We start from the raw sequence: 17,699 nt of genomic DNA, 5'->3' as shown, positions 1-17,699 counted from the left end.
CTTCCCGGGAAACACGGAACGGCATATTAGTTCCGTTTTCATGCTTATTTGGAAAAACCTTTTTACGTTGATTGTGGTCTTACTTCAAACCTTAGCACTAAATAACGTCTGTAAAATGTGTTTTTCGGTCGTAATTAGTTTTTGCTTTGCCCTCATGTCCATTTAGTGACACCCCCCCCCAATACACACTATTAGACCTGCTTGTATGCGTGTACCAAACTATGCTTGTGACCCCCTCTGTAATTGACAGTGACGAATGTGTATTAAATTTGTATTCAAACATGATTCCTGACCACCCTTAGTTATCACATTGCTTTGCCACTTAAGTTGATTGCAAAATTAACCAGTCTATACTGCAAAGAAAGGGCTCCCGCCCCTGAATTGTGGGCCGGTTTCCTGGGGAAAATAAAGAAAAAGAATAGCACTACATCTGGCTGAAAAGATGCCATCCCATTGGGAATTTGTCCTCAAAGCCACATGACCAGACCTGCTGTCAGTAATGGCTAAGAATGAAAAATCAGCCACTCAATTTACGAACATTGTAGTGAAAGGAGTACCACTCACCTCAGGAAAAGAATTTAATTGGGATGTAATGTACACGCATGAACGGAGAAGAAAAAAAATAATGAATTTTGTGGCGTGACTGAAATTACACTATTTTATGTGAGTAGGCCTAAGAATATTTGAGGAATTATTTTCAGGTCACGACCTCAGTAACTGTTGTTTAGAGAAAAACGCTGAAAATAATTTCTTGCACGTGCTCTTAGATGTTCAACTGTTTTGTAGAGTTTGCAGTCACTTTTAATGCAAAATATGGGTTCATAGTGGATCTTTTAAACATGCTGATTGCAGTATACACTGAATTAACCTGAGCTCTTCCATATATCTAGATAGGTTCTAAAGTGCACATTTAAAATTAATCGGTTATATAAACTAATAGAAAAATTATAATAGAAAATTAATCATTTTTTTACATTATGTTTAATTGTGCTCAAGCTTAATTATGGTACCCTTTGCTGAGAAAGTGAGACCAAACTTTTTTTTTTTTTTTAATGTTGCAGTGTATTTAGTACCACAGTCATTTTCAGGCAGAAACACATTTATGTCTATTGGAAATACTGACTTGCACAAGAACCATGCTAATACACCACAGTAAAAAGGTCCATAACACAGTATCTCGCTTCTTCACAGGATTAAATTAACACCAAGTATAGATTTTACGGTTTACCCACAGTACACGATAAAAGCAAGACACCGCAGGGAATTGAACCCTGTCCTGACACAAGTCAGGAGTGCCACCACCGGAGTCTTTTGCTTTTTGTTGTTACTGTATTGCGGGCAAAAGCAAAACCTGGAGGAACAAAGCCAGAAGCTTGTTCCTCCAGGAAAAGAAAACCCCTGACGGCTATGTGATCTTGTCACCACACGGGTTTAGTCTGGACACGAGGCTGAAACTGTCTGGACACGAGGCTGAAACTAGAAGACATAACTGGTTGCCCCCGGACCCCAGCATTTCCCGCAACTACAAGTATGGTTGGGTGATTCCACAGTATCCTTCCATTAAACGTGATACCAGTATCTCGGGTGGTACTCAAATCCATTTTTCCTCACGAACGATACGGGACAGGATGCTCAGGTCAAACGAACCGTCACAGCTGTAATAAGGGAGGGAAAAACAGGACAATTTGAGGCGCCCCACCCCCTCCCTCCCATAAAGCCCAAAATATTCCAATGCTTATCCAATGAAGATAAATATGGTTATTGTTTACCGCCAACAGATGAAACCACATTAATCACCAGCTACTGTTCCTCAATGAAGCACAATCCTTCCAAGAAATTTAAAGGCGGGCAGAATCAAGGCATCCAACGACTTGCCGCTGACTTTTAAGGTGCGAGTCTCGAGTGATTTATGCTGAAAAAATTCTGAAGACAAAAGATGGTTGTGCCCCCACCCCACAAAAAGCTTGCATTGCAACTAATCATTGTTACGCACAAAGTACAAACAGGTTATGCAGAGCTGATGTACATGCAGCAAAAGTAGTTATACTTTAAAGCCATGGCATGAAGATTTAAGGGGAACGGAAATTACTTAACTTCAAACCCACGATAAGTGATGCGCATTAGGGGGAAACAAACTTGCAGCAGTTGATCTAAGTGACTGGATTCTTCATTCCATCACAGGTTAGCCCATCCCAGTCGCCACATAGAAATTTTGTTTGGTAATTTGACCTGAGAAACCAAAATGGAAAGATGCGCACACACACACACACGGAGAGAGAAAGAGCAGGGCTTCTGCGAAGGACGTCTGCTTTAAGCTCAAGCGCACAAGGGGTTGATACGTCATTCAGGGACTACACATTCGTCGACGGCTTCCACGACGGCGGGCGAGGTCGGAGTGGACAGACGAAAACAATCTGAAACAAAGAGTGATCTACACAACACCCAGCACAGAAAACTCAAAATTTCTACTCATCGTAAGTTTTAAGATGCAAAGCAAGGGCACCCATTGGCCAAAGAGGAATTCTCTAGTAAAGCATTATTGATTTGAGGTTAACATAAAGCCAGTTCTTAAGATGTGTCTTTTTGTCTACAACTGTGTTGTTTTGACAAACAAGGTCAACATCTTACTAGTCTCCTGGTTAGATGACATCATTCCTGCATCAACCTGAGCTCTGTAAAGACAAGTGCAGGGACACCAAACACAATAACCACACTAATTAACTGCAACACATTTGCATTGCATTTCTAATTCAAGCTGCACAATGCACAGCTTTCCTCAGCCACAAATTTTCTTCTAATGTTCACACAGTTGCGTGATTGTGGACACACTTATATTTCAATACATAAACCTGCGACTTGCGCAGTTGCGCATGGGCATGTAGCTGAGGACTAAATGTTTGCTAGGTAATTTAAACCTGACAATGTGACGGTTGATTTCATAGGGCAGCAAGATTCTCGCGTTGTCATGAAGAGTACGCATTCCTCCTTTGTAGGCTGCTCTGCAGAATTAGAGACGGACAAATACACCCCCTACAGCCCCGACAATTCCCACACAACAAAAGAAAAAAATAGAACTGACTATTGTTATCCTTACCCGAATGCTTTACTGCAGATATGACAATCGCGGCCCATCAAATGTGTATCTCAGCACAAGAAGACAAAGCAATGCTATGCATCACGTTACGTATAGCAAGTTGCTTTTAAGATGAGGGCAGCTGAGCCCGTTCGACATAGAACCCATCAACGGGTTTTGGGAATTTAGCAGCTTTCCAACATCAATATTTGATGGATTCCACTTATCTGCCTTCAATTTCCACTTTGAAAGGGAGCATTCAAGCCCTGGTCACATCCGTGCTCTACAAAGCTCCAAGCTTAAATACCTGAAAAGCACAAGAAGAGCTTCCCCACAAAAGCCCCCCCCCCACCCCCAAGAACAAATGCATACCAATACTGTATTCAATCACAACAAGCTATGCATTTATTATGCAGGTAGAAAAATCCTTTACAAATAGTTCAATCATTGTATTATCAATACAAAGGATGGTAACTAATTGCAAAGGAATTGCAATGGTGCAATTTTACCAGACAATGGACGTTAAAAATAAATGAATACATTGAATGACCTTACGTGATGCTCGAAGCGCAAGGAACGTGTACATACAATGAGTTAGGAGACTTCCAGGTGGTCTCAGGTATTGGAAAAGCACACAGGACACGGCACACTGAAAATGCAAAGGAAAAAGCCTCTCCCCCACAGTACCCAACCCCACAATACAAAGCAATGCAAACTACAATATTATAAAGTGCTATATTATGATTAAGATTTTTTCGTATTAAATACCGCAGCTGTGAACACGAAGGATTTCCACTCTACACATAGATGTGGAGACGTAGGCTTGAATGTAGCTTACTGAAGGACTGGTAAAACTTCTCTGCAAAGTGACAAAAAACATAGCCCCAACCCACAGCAGCATGCCTGTACAGAATTGAATGACTTAGTAAAATGAATTTTACCACATTCCAAATGTGCTCTGGCTACACCAGGTGACTACTTTAGGGGCTGCTATCCTGCGAGGAAAATTGTCCACTTGAATGACGTTTGGGTAGGCACACCGAGTTGATTCTTACTCAAGCCATTGTGAAGGGAAACCTGAAAGCTGGGAAGTCTAGGAAGACACTGGTTAACACGCCCCACCCCTTCCCACCCACCCAAATGTGTATAAGAAACCCAAATGTAGACAAACTTCAAGTAGGCCTATCGAACAAAGGACCACCTCTCCCGCCGGCTGGGGAACTATTTGTGATCGAGGGAGGTAGAGAATTCCGGTAAGGCGTCGTTCTTGCCACCACACTACCAAGGCATTCGTCCCAGTGGACATCAGCACGCAACCGGAATGGTGATCAAGGTACGAAACACTTTATAGAGAGCCTGGAAAAGGGAAGAGAAATCTGTGCGAGACAGTGGTCCTACAGGTTTTGGGAGTATATTATGACGACACAGGGCCTGTTACTGATACCTCTACCATCATACAAACCAACGCCTTTTGTGTTAACTCAGAAGTATGAAGACACTTGCGCCCTGTCCCAACTCCCAACTGGCTTGCTCTGGATGGGCGGGACCTCTTTGCAGCCGCTACCCTGCCTCTGGCGCCATCTGGTGACCGCTGCTGCCTGCTCTTTTGGACCCTTCTGATCGCCCTCAGCACACGCACTGGTCCTGTCCTGCCTGGTTCACGCTCCGGTCCTGTCCTGCCTGGTTCGCCCTCCGGTCCTGTCCTGCCTGGTTCGCCCTCCGGTCCCACCACGTTCTCGCTTCCGTCATCCCCGCGTCAGCACTCGTTGATCCCTTGATCTTCTATAAGACTATGTCCATTCTTCCTCTCAATAACTAAGTCCATTCCTCCCAGTAAACTCAGTCCATAGCCAATAAGGCAACAAAAAAATTAAAACAAAAATCTTCAATAATTAAACTTCTGAGCTTGATACAAGCAACTTAATTTCACTTGGGGGGGGAAAAAAACTTGGGTATAAAAGAAGCGTGCCAGATCCAAGGAACTGTACAATTTCTGCAGCAGTGAGCCCAAAATGATAAAGACTTAATTTATTTTTTTTTACATGGCCATTTTCAGTACTGCAAGCTAAGCTGATATGGTAGCAAAAACTTCTGGCTCCTATGTTTCCCGTTCGTAGCACTCTTCAGCTGTCGGCCTTTGCTCTTTAAAATTTGTACCTAATTTAGTAGCACGAGCTAACATTACATTACTGGCGTAACAAAAATCCCACATTTCTTATTTTAAAGTCCACCGGCTATTTGTCGATGAACAATGTCGCAAATTCAGAAAAGGAAAAAGGGCGCCTATTCGTCACTGAGACGGCAGTCAACCGAAGAGGTAAAATGTCGACACGTATTTCAAACCAACCAATTGCAAAACGTGACAGGGCTTACGTCACGGCGGCCATTTTGAGCAAACAAAGGTTACAAAAATGGAACGTGTAACATCTTCAAACCGCTCAAATTAGTTTACGGTTAACGTATTAAAAAACGTCAGGAATTATGATAGAAAGAGTATAGTTCGCCAAGGAGTTATGTTTCCCAATTATTTCAATCGTAAAACAAGACAAAGTACGTCAACCCCACTATAGAGATCGAATAAATGCCAGCGTAGGTATATAAAAAAAAATAGTTTCACTTGACGATTAGTCTCATGAAACGGCGAATAAAAAACGGAGACACAAGAACCAACCGTTCATCTCCTGCCTTAACAGACAAGTTCTACATGACAAACTACGTACTTCAAAGCCATTTTCCGCATGCTTCAACAAAGCAATGTCAAAGACTTAAAAAATTCTAATGACAAAAAAAGAACAATTTCACCTGAGGGACAACCGCAAAAGAGGTCGAAGAATCGAAGCAATGTGACGCAAAACAGAAATGGCGTCGTTTTATACGCTTGGAGTGATTCGGTTAAGGGAAGGGCTACGTAGTCCTACACACAAAAACTAGTCCCACAATGTAACTTAATATCACTGTCAAATTCCATTTGTTTAGTCCAAACATACGTTGTGTATCTCCTTTCAATATATTAATGAGAAAACATCGTATGTATTGTAAACGCAGGTATTGTTCGGACAGCGGCTGGGCAGGTTAAATGAGTAGATAAATTGTGTGTAGTAAACGCAGGTTCTTAGTACAACTGCTGGGTAGATTAACTAGGGGCGCGAGTGTGTTAAGTGTGGTATGTACAACGTTATAGTAAATCTATTCAGGATTGTATTTTGTAAAGCGAGTGACTCAAGCAGCTCAGTGCTAACTGCAAATTTTGAAACAAAACAGCTGACGTCACGTTCGCCGGTTATGCGGATTAACACTACTGAGGCTTCTGCGCTTCCAAACTGGATGAAACTAGAATGCGGCCGGATCTACTTCTCGTTTACTGCAGTCAGTGATACGCCTTTGTCGTCGAAAGTAAAAATAAAAAACATATCATCTAATGTCAAATGGGCCAAAACCCAAGCACAATGTGTCGTAAGCTTTTCGTCGTATATCATGACGGCCCCATATGCACCTTTTCCGCATAGTATTGTATGTATATATTCAATTGTAGTCCCACGCTGGTCGGGCATATGAGCTACAACAGTCGTCTGTACTGTAATGCTAAATATGGTCATTCGTCCGCTCTTCTTAATTTATTTATACGGAATAAACGACATATTTCCAGAAACAGAATGCAAAGGAACCCAGGAGTGGAAAATTACCAGCGCCGTGTCAAGGGGAAGGGAGCAACGGTGCCAGATTCAGCTGGTCGTGTCCAGAAAAAAACCGTCAGCAACTCCGTGACACTTGTTAAACCAACCAATTTATTGATCCAATACGTCGACCTACGTCGTGTTTTCCATGTCATTCTCTTTATGAGCTTTCCTTTGATAAAGCCTTGTCACAAAGAGTCTGAGGTGTATTGTTACGTCAGTCAAACTCCGTTCACAGTGTATTAAAGCACTACATTACAAATACGCAAACACACGGCATTGTGTCAAAAATCCAGGACGCGTGGTATTTACCGATATTTATCGAGAAGCACGATGTATGTGGAAACAATGGCAAGGGAATTCGCTATGCTATGTTGATCAACAGGGGGAGCAGCGCGACTCCATGATTTCAGTCACGTCTATCACGCACATGTTGCCTCAGTAGCCCCCGCCGCGCTCCCCAGCTCCCACACCCACACGTGTTCTAAGACTCCTCTACCACTATCTTGGATAAGTCTGGACCAAACTCCTCCATTTGCATAACTGCACTCATCATGTTTCACCGCCGAGGGGTAGGGATCAATTGCATCCTGGGTTTCAACACTACCACAATGAATTAATTGATGAGTTGGCCGTAAAGCAGGATGCGGTAAATTCATACATATTTACCTTACAATTGAGGAAAACAAAGATCTTATTCAGATTCACTTATGTGATGCGTTTATTTATGCATTTAACTATTTGCCTGTGTAATATTGCTACCACAATGACACAATGCTTACATTAAGTCATTTTGGCCATGCTGTCCTCATTGCTAAATTACAAAATAACATTCAGTTTATGGGCCAATAACTTCATGCAGGTCTTTATGGGTCATTTTCTGATTCTAATTAACTGCGTAAATTACAGAATGCGCCACTGGCAGTTGGATTTGGAGTCATGGCGAAAGTAAAATAGCTCTCAAAGACTCGGTGAGAAACAGGATTATTTTCTTTGTTGCTGTTTTATTCAATGATTGTGTCTTGTGGTTTAATTTAAATAAAAATAAATAAAATAAATATGTTTGGCCTGATCAATCATGTTTGCTTTGAAAAACAGTACACATTGTAGAAATTCTGCAATGGCAACCCTGTTGCTAAAACTTATAAACCATCCAGAGGAAGAGAAAAATGTAAGTTACATGACTCAGCATCAAATACACCATCCACCTAATTATTATGACCATGTATAGAGCTACGGTAAGTCCTCTGTTCTATTTGTTAAATGTTTTTTTCAATGTTTTCAGCAGTAACGAAGTGTGTCACTCACATGCGCTAAACAAAGCTGTTACTCATAATATAAAGATGCATTCATATCAAAGCATTCTTTTATACACTTGAGTTTTTTTCTTGGCATCGAAGCTTATAAAACTAGCACATATTCTTAAATTGTATGGGACATGTTTTTTACAAATTGTGACATGTTGTATTGAACAATATCATCCATGTTGCAATGAACTCTTTCTGGAATTGATTCGTATTAACCAAGTATTTCATGGATTCAGCTTTTTGGTTTGACGGAACCAGTGCAATGCAAAATCGGGAAGCAGGAGCCTATAATGTCAACGAGACAAATATTTGACTTACTGGCTTCTGGTTTTTCTTCTGATTCAATTTTCCCCCCAAAATTATTTTCTGGATTATGCTGCCAAGTAGCGATGCTGGTTTTTGTTTAAACTGACGGGAGGACGACATGAGCTGGCTTTGGTTCCCCTACACAAAAATGACGGAGACATTGATTATCACGTGCGGGAAAGATGTACCAATCAAAAGCCAATCAGAAAAGAAGGAACAACTAAAGTCTGGTAACACACAGATGGACCAATAATCCACTCATAGTCACTATAAGTATACAGTACATGTGGCAAATATGTAGCTGCTGATGCAAAATTAATATAGGCTACTGTCGTACTGTCAATGAAAACGTAAGAGTTTACAATGCTGAAGTGTACCAAGCAGTTTTTTTGTCAGTATTTCCAATTTGAATAATATAGACATGTTGGTAAAAGCAAACAACAGCAATCTGCTTATTGAACCCCGGCTGGTATAGATCATTTTTCCAAAAGTCCAACTTCGATTATCTCTTCGATTGAGTGCCCTCTTTTAGCCAATCCAATGAGCTTGCAGTTACATCAGGCATGATATAAAATCAAGTCGTCATGTGTGAAACAATTCCACTATGTGTGCTCTAACGCTGTTCTTCCATTCCTCCGCAGCCAGATGATGGAGACAAACCTATCCGCAGTAGGTAGACACACAATTCAACAAATCGAGCCTTTGCTAAAACACCAATAGAGCTGGACAGTTAGCTTGGAACGCTTAAAACCAGACCATCTGGTGTAAAGCGAATATTTGCAGCTGACAAACAGTTTGTCGTCTTACGGAGATAACAGTCACTTGTGAGAAACTGGAGCTTCAGAGCAGTGGAAACATTAATCACCATCAGTGCCCTCAATATAGTCAACTCACCCAAGGCGACTTCAATAGCTTCCCGGAAGGGAAGAGACAGGTAATGGAGAAGTTTTTTCGGCCTGTTCACAGCCCAGCTGAATCAGCGGAGATGAAGCTAAGGAAGCACCACCATCACCTTCATCATGAAGACCCAGAGTCGCACAGGTAGGAAGCTGTTGAAGACTTAATATTTATAAATATCGTTGAGGAGACAGTCATGGATATAGTCGCCTGGGGTATGGCCCAGCAAGGGTCCCTCAAAAATGATTTTTAGAAATTTGGTTAGAATTGGCCTTTTGAAAAATATTTTCTCGTGTGTTTAATAAAGCCACTTGATTATACATCCATTTATATCCACATCCAGGACATTGGTTGGCTGCTGAAGTATGTTGAAGCGCATTTCACAATGTGTTTGTGCCACAGGTTTACTCTGTTTGATGATGCCGATAGAAATTCAGAAGAAAACCAAGGGCACCACCACCATCGGCATGGTCACTACCTCCATGGCAACCCTCAAAACGAATCCCACCATCGCCATCAAATGCACCCGATTCCCCACATTGAAGAGGACGAAATACTTTACAAGCACAACACTCCTGTAACGATCTCCAGAGCGTCCTCCTCCTCGCTCTCCTCATCCTCTTCCTCTGTCTCCTCGTCATCCTGGTTCACGGAGGCAAGTGCAAACGATCCTTTCTCGCTGCGCCACGCTGAGCGTCCACAGCATTCCTTGTCGTGCTCCAACATTGCGGATGTACGCAGGGCTTTTCGGGAAGACGACTGCAGCGAGCCTATTGTCTTTGCCACCGTTACGCATGGCGGCAATGGCGATGCTGCCGGCGGTCCTATGCATGGCAGCACACAACAGAGAGAGCGAGGTGTTTGTTCGTCCCTCGACCGAAGTCATAGCAGAAGTGAGGAGGGCCTTCTGAAGGGTAACGAAAGCCATGATGGCAGAAAACAATCCAAGGCACCAAATAGCGGAGCTTTGTACAAGACCTCTAGTTTGAACCGAAGCCTGACTTTCAGTGATGAAGACCTTCTCTTAGGACATTCCCGAGGCCCCAAGAGAGCAGTGTCATCCAGCCAGCTTCCCAGCAAAGGAATCCTGAAGAACAAGGAGCCTCAGGCTGACATGCGCAAAGCTAGATCGATGGAGGTGATATCCCCAAGAGTTCCCAAACAGCAGCATCCCAGTGCCAGTGGCCAGAAGGGGAACGGGATTGCACAAGCTGAGATGGAGCAAGCCCGGGCAAATTTTGTGCAGGGAAAGTTGCAATTCTCAGCTTTTCTGGATGAGATAACAAAACAGGTGATAAGTCCGTCATATCTCACTATTCTCGGGGTGAGCAGTAACAAAGTTACCAGCAAGACCGGTGCACCGGCTCAAACACTTGACCCTGTCAAACCTGAACTCCCACCTAAGAAGAATAGGAAAAGTTCTGGCGAGGAGCGGAAACAGTATCCTAAGCAACATAGCAGGCAGGACAAAAGTCCTAGTAGTGTCTCACGAAAAGACTCAGACGGCTCCAATCCGGACAAATTGATTTCATATGTGGCGAGGAACCATCAGGGTAGCCCGCCGCCTCATCAGTATGCCTACTCCTCCAGTCGAAATGCTCACCATGGAAGAAGCCGTAAAGACAAGAGGCTGTCACCCATTGGGGGATCCCTGATTGACGACAGATATGGCAGATGTGGTTCTCAACTAACCGACGGAACCAGCACCAGCCCTGAACTGAGTCAGCCCAAACAGCGGCACCATCACAAGCAGCAAACCCATGCTCTCTATAGTCCACAGAGCCAGGTGCATCACTTGACTCAGCCCCAGCCTCAGCATGTGCACAATAGTGCAAGCCAACGAGGGCCAAACATCTCACCACCAGTCTCAACTCAGGGTGCAAGAATGGGCTTCGGATCGGAGTCCTCATCGACAAAATCAGACTCATCCAGGACCCGGGATACAGCCTCCACCGCAACCAGTCACAGCTCGGAGCAGAGCGGGCGACACCATTCGGAGCATGTGGGCAGCGCCAAACAATTCAGAGTGAGTTCATTTTAGTTCTGTTCTAAATGAACACGAGGCTGCAGTTTCATGGCATGAATAGGACAATTACATTTGCAGAAAACTCTGAAAATATTTTTGCTGAGTCATCTATTGCAGATAACCGGTTTGTTATATGGATATTACAATAGGATTTGGCATGTTTCCTTATAGGGCCGCATCCTAAAAAAGAGCAACCATAAGAGAAGTGAATTTATTCCTGGTATTACACTGAAGCATTTACTAAATTAGTTTGCACTTTACAAGCCTCAACTAGAGTTTATACACAATGACGTCATTCTCCTGCATTCTCGATGTCTCATGAGTCATACTTTTCCGGAAAAAAATCGGAAGCCCTCTCAATGATTACTAAGACTAATTATAAATTGGGACGCTATTAATTTCATTTAGGCCTCACAGGAACCCAGGGAGGGTTCTACATGCTGAAAATGGAGTGTCTGCTCTTGTATCGAGGGCGTGCAGCTGAGTCACTGTGAGGGAGGTGTCAAATACCACATGCACTGAGTCATACCACAGCAAGGCAGCAAAGCGCAGTGCTTTAAAAGGAAACCTTTAAACTAAAAAAAGAATACAAAGCTACAAAATGACTGTTTTTGCTACCAGTGTAATTTAGAAATTGGTGACTGAGGTGCATCAAGAATTAGAAGGAAGCAGTTCAAGTGTTTGGGTTGTTCAGGGTGATTTTAATTCAACAAAATGTGCATGGTGTTACATCATTTTGTGTGTTTACTGCATAGGAGATTGCCTTTCCCAGTTTGTCAAAACATTCTGGCCAGCAGAAAAGAATAGATCACTTTGTAAAGACTCAATTACCAGGGACGGCTCTGCCACAATCAATAGCAAATCTGTCAAGTAATGAAGCAGTGACCCACCCCGGGTGCACATTGACTTAAACACGTAACGTGCAAAGCTCCGCTTGTTGCCTCAGTGAGGTTACATCAGAACAAAATTGATAGCTGGAACATTTCCATGTCCGTTTTCTTCTTTTGTTGAATCTCTTTGAATCAGCCCTGGCTGCTAACATGTGTTATCCATTTCCTCAATGTCCCATCTCCAACCATCCTTAACGAGTAAAACTATCTTACTGAAAAACAGCAAATCACTGCTTTGTTTTACGTCATGTAACCTAACATTTTTTATTTTCCATCGTCACATTTCTATAGGAGAGACTGTGCGACGCTGAGCAGCTTCAGTAAGTATTTCTCTTTTTTTATGTTGTGACTATAATATGGTGGTCAGAAATCCGCATCATCATATGAAGAGACATAAAAGTGCTGACAAAGACATCTAATGATTGAGATGCAATCAGTCCCCCTTAAAAAATACATTTCGCCTCTCATTCTTTAAAATGTTCCTGGGAGACACAACAATACACACCCAAATCAAACTCCATCTTCCTATCATCCTTTGTTCAGGGTACTACAGGAGGAGAATTCTGATCTTCATCAGAACTTGCTGCAGACAGTGGTCTGCATTGAAAGCCTGGAATCGGAGCTGCAGCGGACCAGGGATGAGCTCAGCAATGTTAAAGACAAATATAAAAGGTTTGGAATAATAACCCAACATACTCTTATAAGATGGAGAATGATTGTCATCGTTATTAACCTACGTAGGCGTAAACTAGTGAAGTGTCCTGCGAGCGCAAATCTCTTGTCACGCTAAATCCCTGTCACATGGGATGCAATGTGAACCCACAACAGCAGAGCAGAGCAGTGCTTTGGCCTCACGCATTGATTCCATTGCGAGCCAAAGCAGCTCATGTCCCCTGGCGATCAATCGACATCTCGTCATCCTGCGGCCTGTCAGAACAGTTGCAATGGATTTATAGATCCATGGAACACACTGAGTAATTGTGCAAAAGGCACACTAGTACATTTGCAAAAGCATTTTGATTTATGTTTGCAAATGTGACCCTTTTCACTTGGCCAGTGGTCATATGTAACAGCGTACAAATACTTTGTTTCTGTACTCAAGTAGATTTTTCAGAAATTTCTTTTTTTTTGCATTTTTTGCTAGTACATTTCAGCCGCTTTTTTTTTTACTTTTACTTATGTACAGGAGTTGAATCAATACTTCTATTTTTACCATAGTCTTTCATTGTTTCTACACAACTATCAGTACTTCTACTTAAGTAGAGACTACAGAGCGCAAGTACTTCTACCACCTGCTCTGCCTTTGGCTAACTCCATGCATCTGTTATATCATCACTTCACACCCATGAGCGAGTGTCTTACTCGTTGAACCCTGGCCTTGTGTCTATCACTAAACAACTGTAAGGACACCCCAAGCACATGCTTCACGAACAGCCTGGAGAAAGAGGCTGTCAGCTCACAGTGAGCAAATGCTCTTTAGTATTTTTAACATTTGACACACTTGGGGTATTGTGAATTTGTGTCTGACCCAACAACTGTGCTTGTGTGCAAAATGTAAGAAGGGTAAAATCAAGCTTGTATGATGATTGTTTCTGACTTGCAGCCTACTGGAGACGCACATTGGAACCAGGCAGCCTAGTAATCCACTGGGGGAGCATTTGCACAATGCGGTGAGAAAAACTGCAAGGCAAGAATTACACAAGGGATCCTTTTCTTGCTTTTTGAAACACTGCTTAGTCAATTGAACCGACTGTTCCCGTTTGAATGTATGTCCTCTCTCTTTCTCACTACATACATGTGCTCAGTCGGAGAATATAAGCAGTGAAAGGAAGTACCTTCTCAATCGTGTGTCCCAGTTGAGCTCAGAGCTGGAATATGCTCACAGGACCATTGCTACACTGGAGAACATCAATGTGAGCATGCTGCCCTCTAGTGGACGATAAGCAAAAAAACACACACCTGTTACAAGAGTTATGTAGTTTTGCCTTTACACAGATAATGCTCAGCTTTGATTGACACTGTCAGGTGGACCCTGTTTTGACATTAGGTTTAGAGGTCTTTCCAATGTTTGCCCCCCTCCAATCCAGTGGTTCGTAACTGGTGCGACCTGTAACTGCATCTTTCTTTTGTTGCAAAAGCCTCGACCCGTTTTAAAGAGCATTTAAAAATTTAAAAATAGCCTCTGTAAATACACGAACAGTATGTGACATTTTTAAACACAGTTTCAAATGAGTTTGACATAGCTTGGACGTTTGCTAGCCAACAGGCAAGCGTGCGAGTAATTAACATTTCCTCATGCTCACCCAATACTATGTGTTCTATATAGGAATTTGGAATGCCTCAGTACTGTTCTAAAAATGTGAACACAAATCCATGAAACTTTTTAAAAAAATTTTTTCAAAGAAAATGTTTTAACAGCGGTCTCCAGCCCACCCAAAATGGGGTCCGCAACCGATTTTTGTGGCCCGTCCCTCAAGTTGAGTCATTGCTCGAAGGGACAGATGTCCAACTATGGACCTTGAGGGCCGCTATCCTGCCTGTTTAAGATCAGGGGCCACTGAGCTTTTTGAAACTTGGCGCTACTTTTTGCCTACTGATTAGTGTGACATGCACACTTTTGAAACACATATGAGTACCTTTAATAATGTTATTGTTATTATCATATGTTGTGATTAATTCATTTATGTGAAGACACTGCTCATGTTAATGAGTTCTACTACAATCATACAATAGATAAATATCAATATGCAACACTTGAAAAAAGGTCACTGCCAGTTTAAAATGTCAAATTAACACTTGTAAAACATTCCTAGAAAATAACAATATTTTTGGAACATTCATATGTTCCTTGAGGGCTACCTGGTGCCCACAGGCACAACGTTGGTGACTCCTGTTTTAGATGTTTCCCTCCTCCAACACACCTGATTGAAACGTGTAGGATCATTAGCAGGCTCCTGCAGAGCTTGATGATGAGCTGATCTTTCATCATCATTAGTTGTGTTGGAGTAGGGAAACCTCTAAAAGAGGCAGGATAGTGGTACTTGAGGACTGGAGTTTGACACCTGTGCACTAAGACAACCAAAATAAAGTGTGGAAATCACTTCACTCTAAATTGCAGTGAATTTGTACCCCACTGCAAACTAGGACACAATATTGAACATTGACACATACAGTAGCGGAATATATTAACTTTGTGGTGACAAACTATTCTGAAGGTTTATTAATCAAATTGAAAAGATAAATCTTTGTAAATCTGTGTCACGGCTGACACTGCTTTTTCTCATTTGTGTTTTTTTTCTTTTTTTCCCATTCTTTACATTTTGCTCCTGATCATTCACATTGAATAGTGTATATTTTATGTGAAAAGTGATACTGACATTTCTTAAAAAATAATTTGATTTAAGTATAGGAGATTTTGATTTCATTTGTTATACGTAAGCACACATTTGACATGAAATTCAAGTCTCCAAAAATAACAATGACAAAGAATGCATTCAATGTATTTTCCTCATCTTTGAATGTAGTTTGAATCAATCTTGACTGCATGTCTCACTCTCAGCTGCCATGCCTGATAAAGGATTTACTGGAGAAGCACTTCAACTCAGCTGCGGCTGAGCAGAAGATTCTAACCCCCTCAGCTATTGGCGGCCACTCTGCCAGCTCTCCAACTACACACAAGCCACCTCACCCTCCTAATTCGGGGGAAGCGCCACAGGACTGGTTAACAGAGTCAAAGACTGCTACCGCCTTTGTTCCCTTCAAACAGGAAGTGGCCAAACCTGGAGGCCAAATCCCCCTCCAAGGCCCAATAGAGTCCAGCAACAGCCCGCCTTTCTCCGTGGAGGACATCAGTTCAGCCATCTATCAGAAAATAGTAGCCAATTACACTGCCAAACCACAAACCAATCTACAGCAGTCCTTCGTGGGTGTAAAATACACTGACATCCCTCTTAAGCCTCAACAGCTCCACCGTGCGGACCGCTTGGGTGAAAAGGCAGAGGTATTGGTGACGCTTTTGGAGCAGGACGCTGTGGATGTCACCTCCATGTCTGCACAGCAGATTCTAGACGAGTTTATGCAACAGCTGCACACCCGAGAGAGGGTGGGCGAACGGAACGAGCATGAGTAATGGACAATGGGAGTGGAGGAAAGTGGGAGAGTGAGAGCGCACGAAACACCAACACAGGGAGAGATGACGGCAAGGAAACAACATAGTCGTGCGTGTGCATTTATGCTTCATCCGTCTTGGAAATGTTGATGGATTACATTGCAAAGTTATTTTTGTAATATATCGTATTACTTTAACAATGTGATTTTTCGTTCTTGTAACTGAACAGAATCGGACAAGGTTTGCCTAACAAGCCAATTATCACACTGCACTAATCTGATTCATGTTCACCTTAAGCAACTTTTCACTAATATTCATAAAAAAAAGACTAAGCTATTAAATGGTATTTGCAAATAATCTATATTGTATATAATGTAATATATTTTTATGTATCTATTCATAATAATAATCAACTAATAAGATAACAATTATTAACGTTTATAGGTTAGTTTAGTTCTTGTTATTGTATTGTAGAGTTGTAAAAATGACACTAATAGTTAATGAACTGTAAATTTAATCCTGATTGGATTTTTTTGGGGTTTGTGAAACGTGAAGGAAATGTTTTTATTAAGATCACTTTTTGCCAGATTGATTAAAACTGGCAGTATGACAAAACAGTACTACAAGTAAAAGTAAAAAAACAAACAAAAAAACAGCCCACTCGCCTTGGACTTTTGCTCATTTTTGATAAGAACGGCAGAATATCCACCTCTGTAAAATGTAAAAATGTCCACCCTCATTTGCCAACAGCTGGGCATGAGACTAGCAAACAGAAGCAGAGTGAAGAAGAAGCAAAAACTACAAAGAAAGAGTAGGATGTATTTCGATACAAAACATAGGATGACGTGTTCATGTTGGAGTAGCGCTCCATCACCAATCTGGTACTTCTCTGGGGTAGCAACGTAAAAAGTAAGCGTGAGGTTGTGGAGGTGTGCACCATGAGGGCCTGCGAGTGTACGATATGTAATTGAAACCTCGTCAGTCACACCTCTTGTCTCTGAATGGTTGTTTTTCCTTGTGTGCAGTGGTTACAGGCAAACTAAATTAGAGGCACAAGATGCGTCCAGAGAAAACTGATTTGGTTGACAAATCATTTTGCTGACAGTTTTAACAAATATGACAAAATAAAATTTTTTTTTTTGCAAACTCACCTTGAATGTTACCGTGTTGAATGTTTACTGTTTATGCAATAATGTGTAAATACAACATATTGGTGTGTTAATTGGATTTTGTTGTTGTTGTTATTTCAATGTGGGAACCACAATCCTGATTTGTCAGCATCAATACACACTGCATGTCAGTTCAGCATGTAAAGTATATGGCACTTGTGCTTTAACAATAAAACTAGTTTTAATCATGGCATTACTTATCATTCGTGTACAGAATTACAGTTTTGGGCTAACCAAGAAAGTTCCAGT

The 17,699-nt window shown here is 41.9% G+C and overlaps 1 protein-coding gene across 1 annotated transcript; it reads left to right on the top strand.

The window, feature by feature from the left end:
- The first annotated feature begins 8,952 nt into the window (after positions 1–8,952).
- LOC148338305 (uncharacterized) lies at positions 8,953–17,633 on the top strand. Its single transcript, XM_088294565.1, has 7 exons — positions 8,953–9,401; positions 9,660–11,283; positions 12,465–12,493; positions 12,717–12,845; positions 13,777–13,843; positions 13,979–14,086; positions 15,733–17,633. Exons 1-7 carry the CDS (start codon positions 9,298–9,300, stop codon positions 16,300–16,302), a joined length of 2,631 nt encoding a protein of 876 aa, XP_088150691.1. The 5' UTR covers positions 8,953–9,297; the 3' UTR covers positions 16,303–17,633.
- The last annotated feature ends 66 nt before the right edge of the window (positions 17,634–17,699 follow it).

This window comes from Idiotropiscis lumnitzeri, chromosome 4, assembly GCF_059441095.1.
Source record: "Idiotropiscis lumnitzeri isolate Australia: NSW breed Sydney's pygmy pipehorse chromosome 4, RoL_Ilum_1.0, whole genome shotgun sequence".
Classification (NCBI taxonomy): domain Eukaryota; kingdom Metazoa; phylum Chordata; class Actinopteri; order Syngnathiformes; family Syngnathidae; genus Idiotropiscis; species Idiotropiscis lumnitzeri.
Note: the sequence above shows the minus strand (reverse complement) of the source record. Positions and strands in the feature narration are given on the sequence as shown.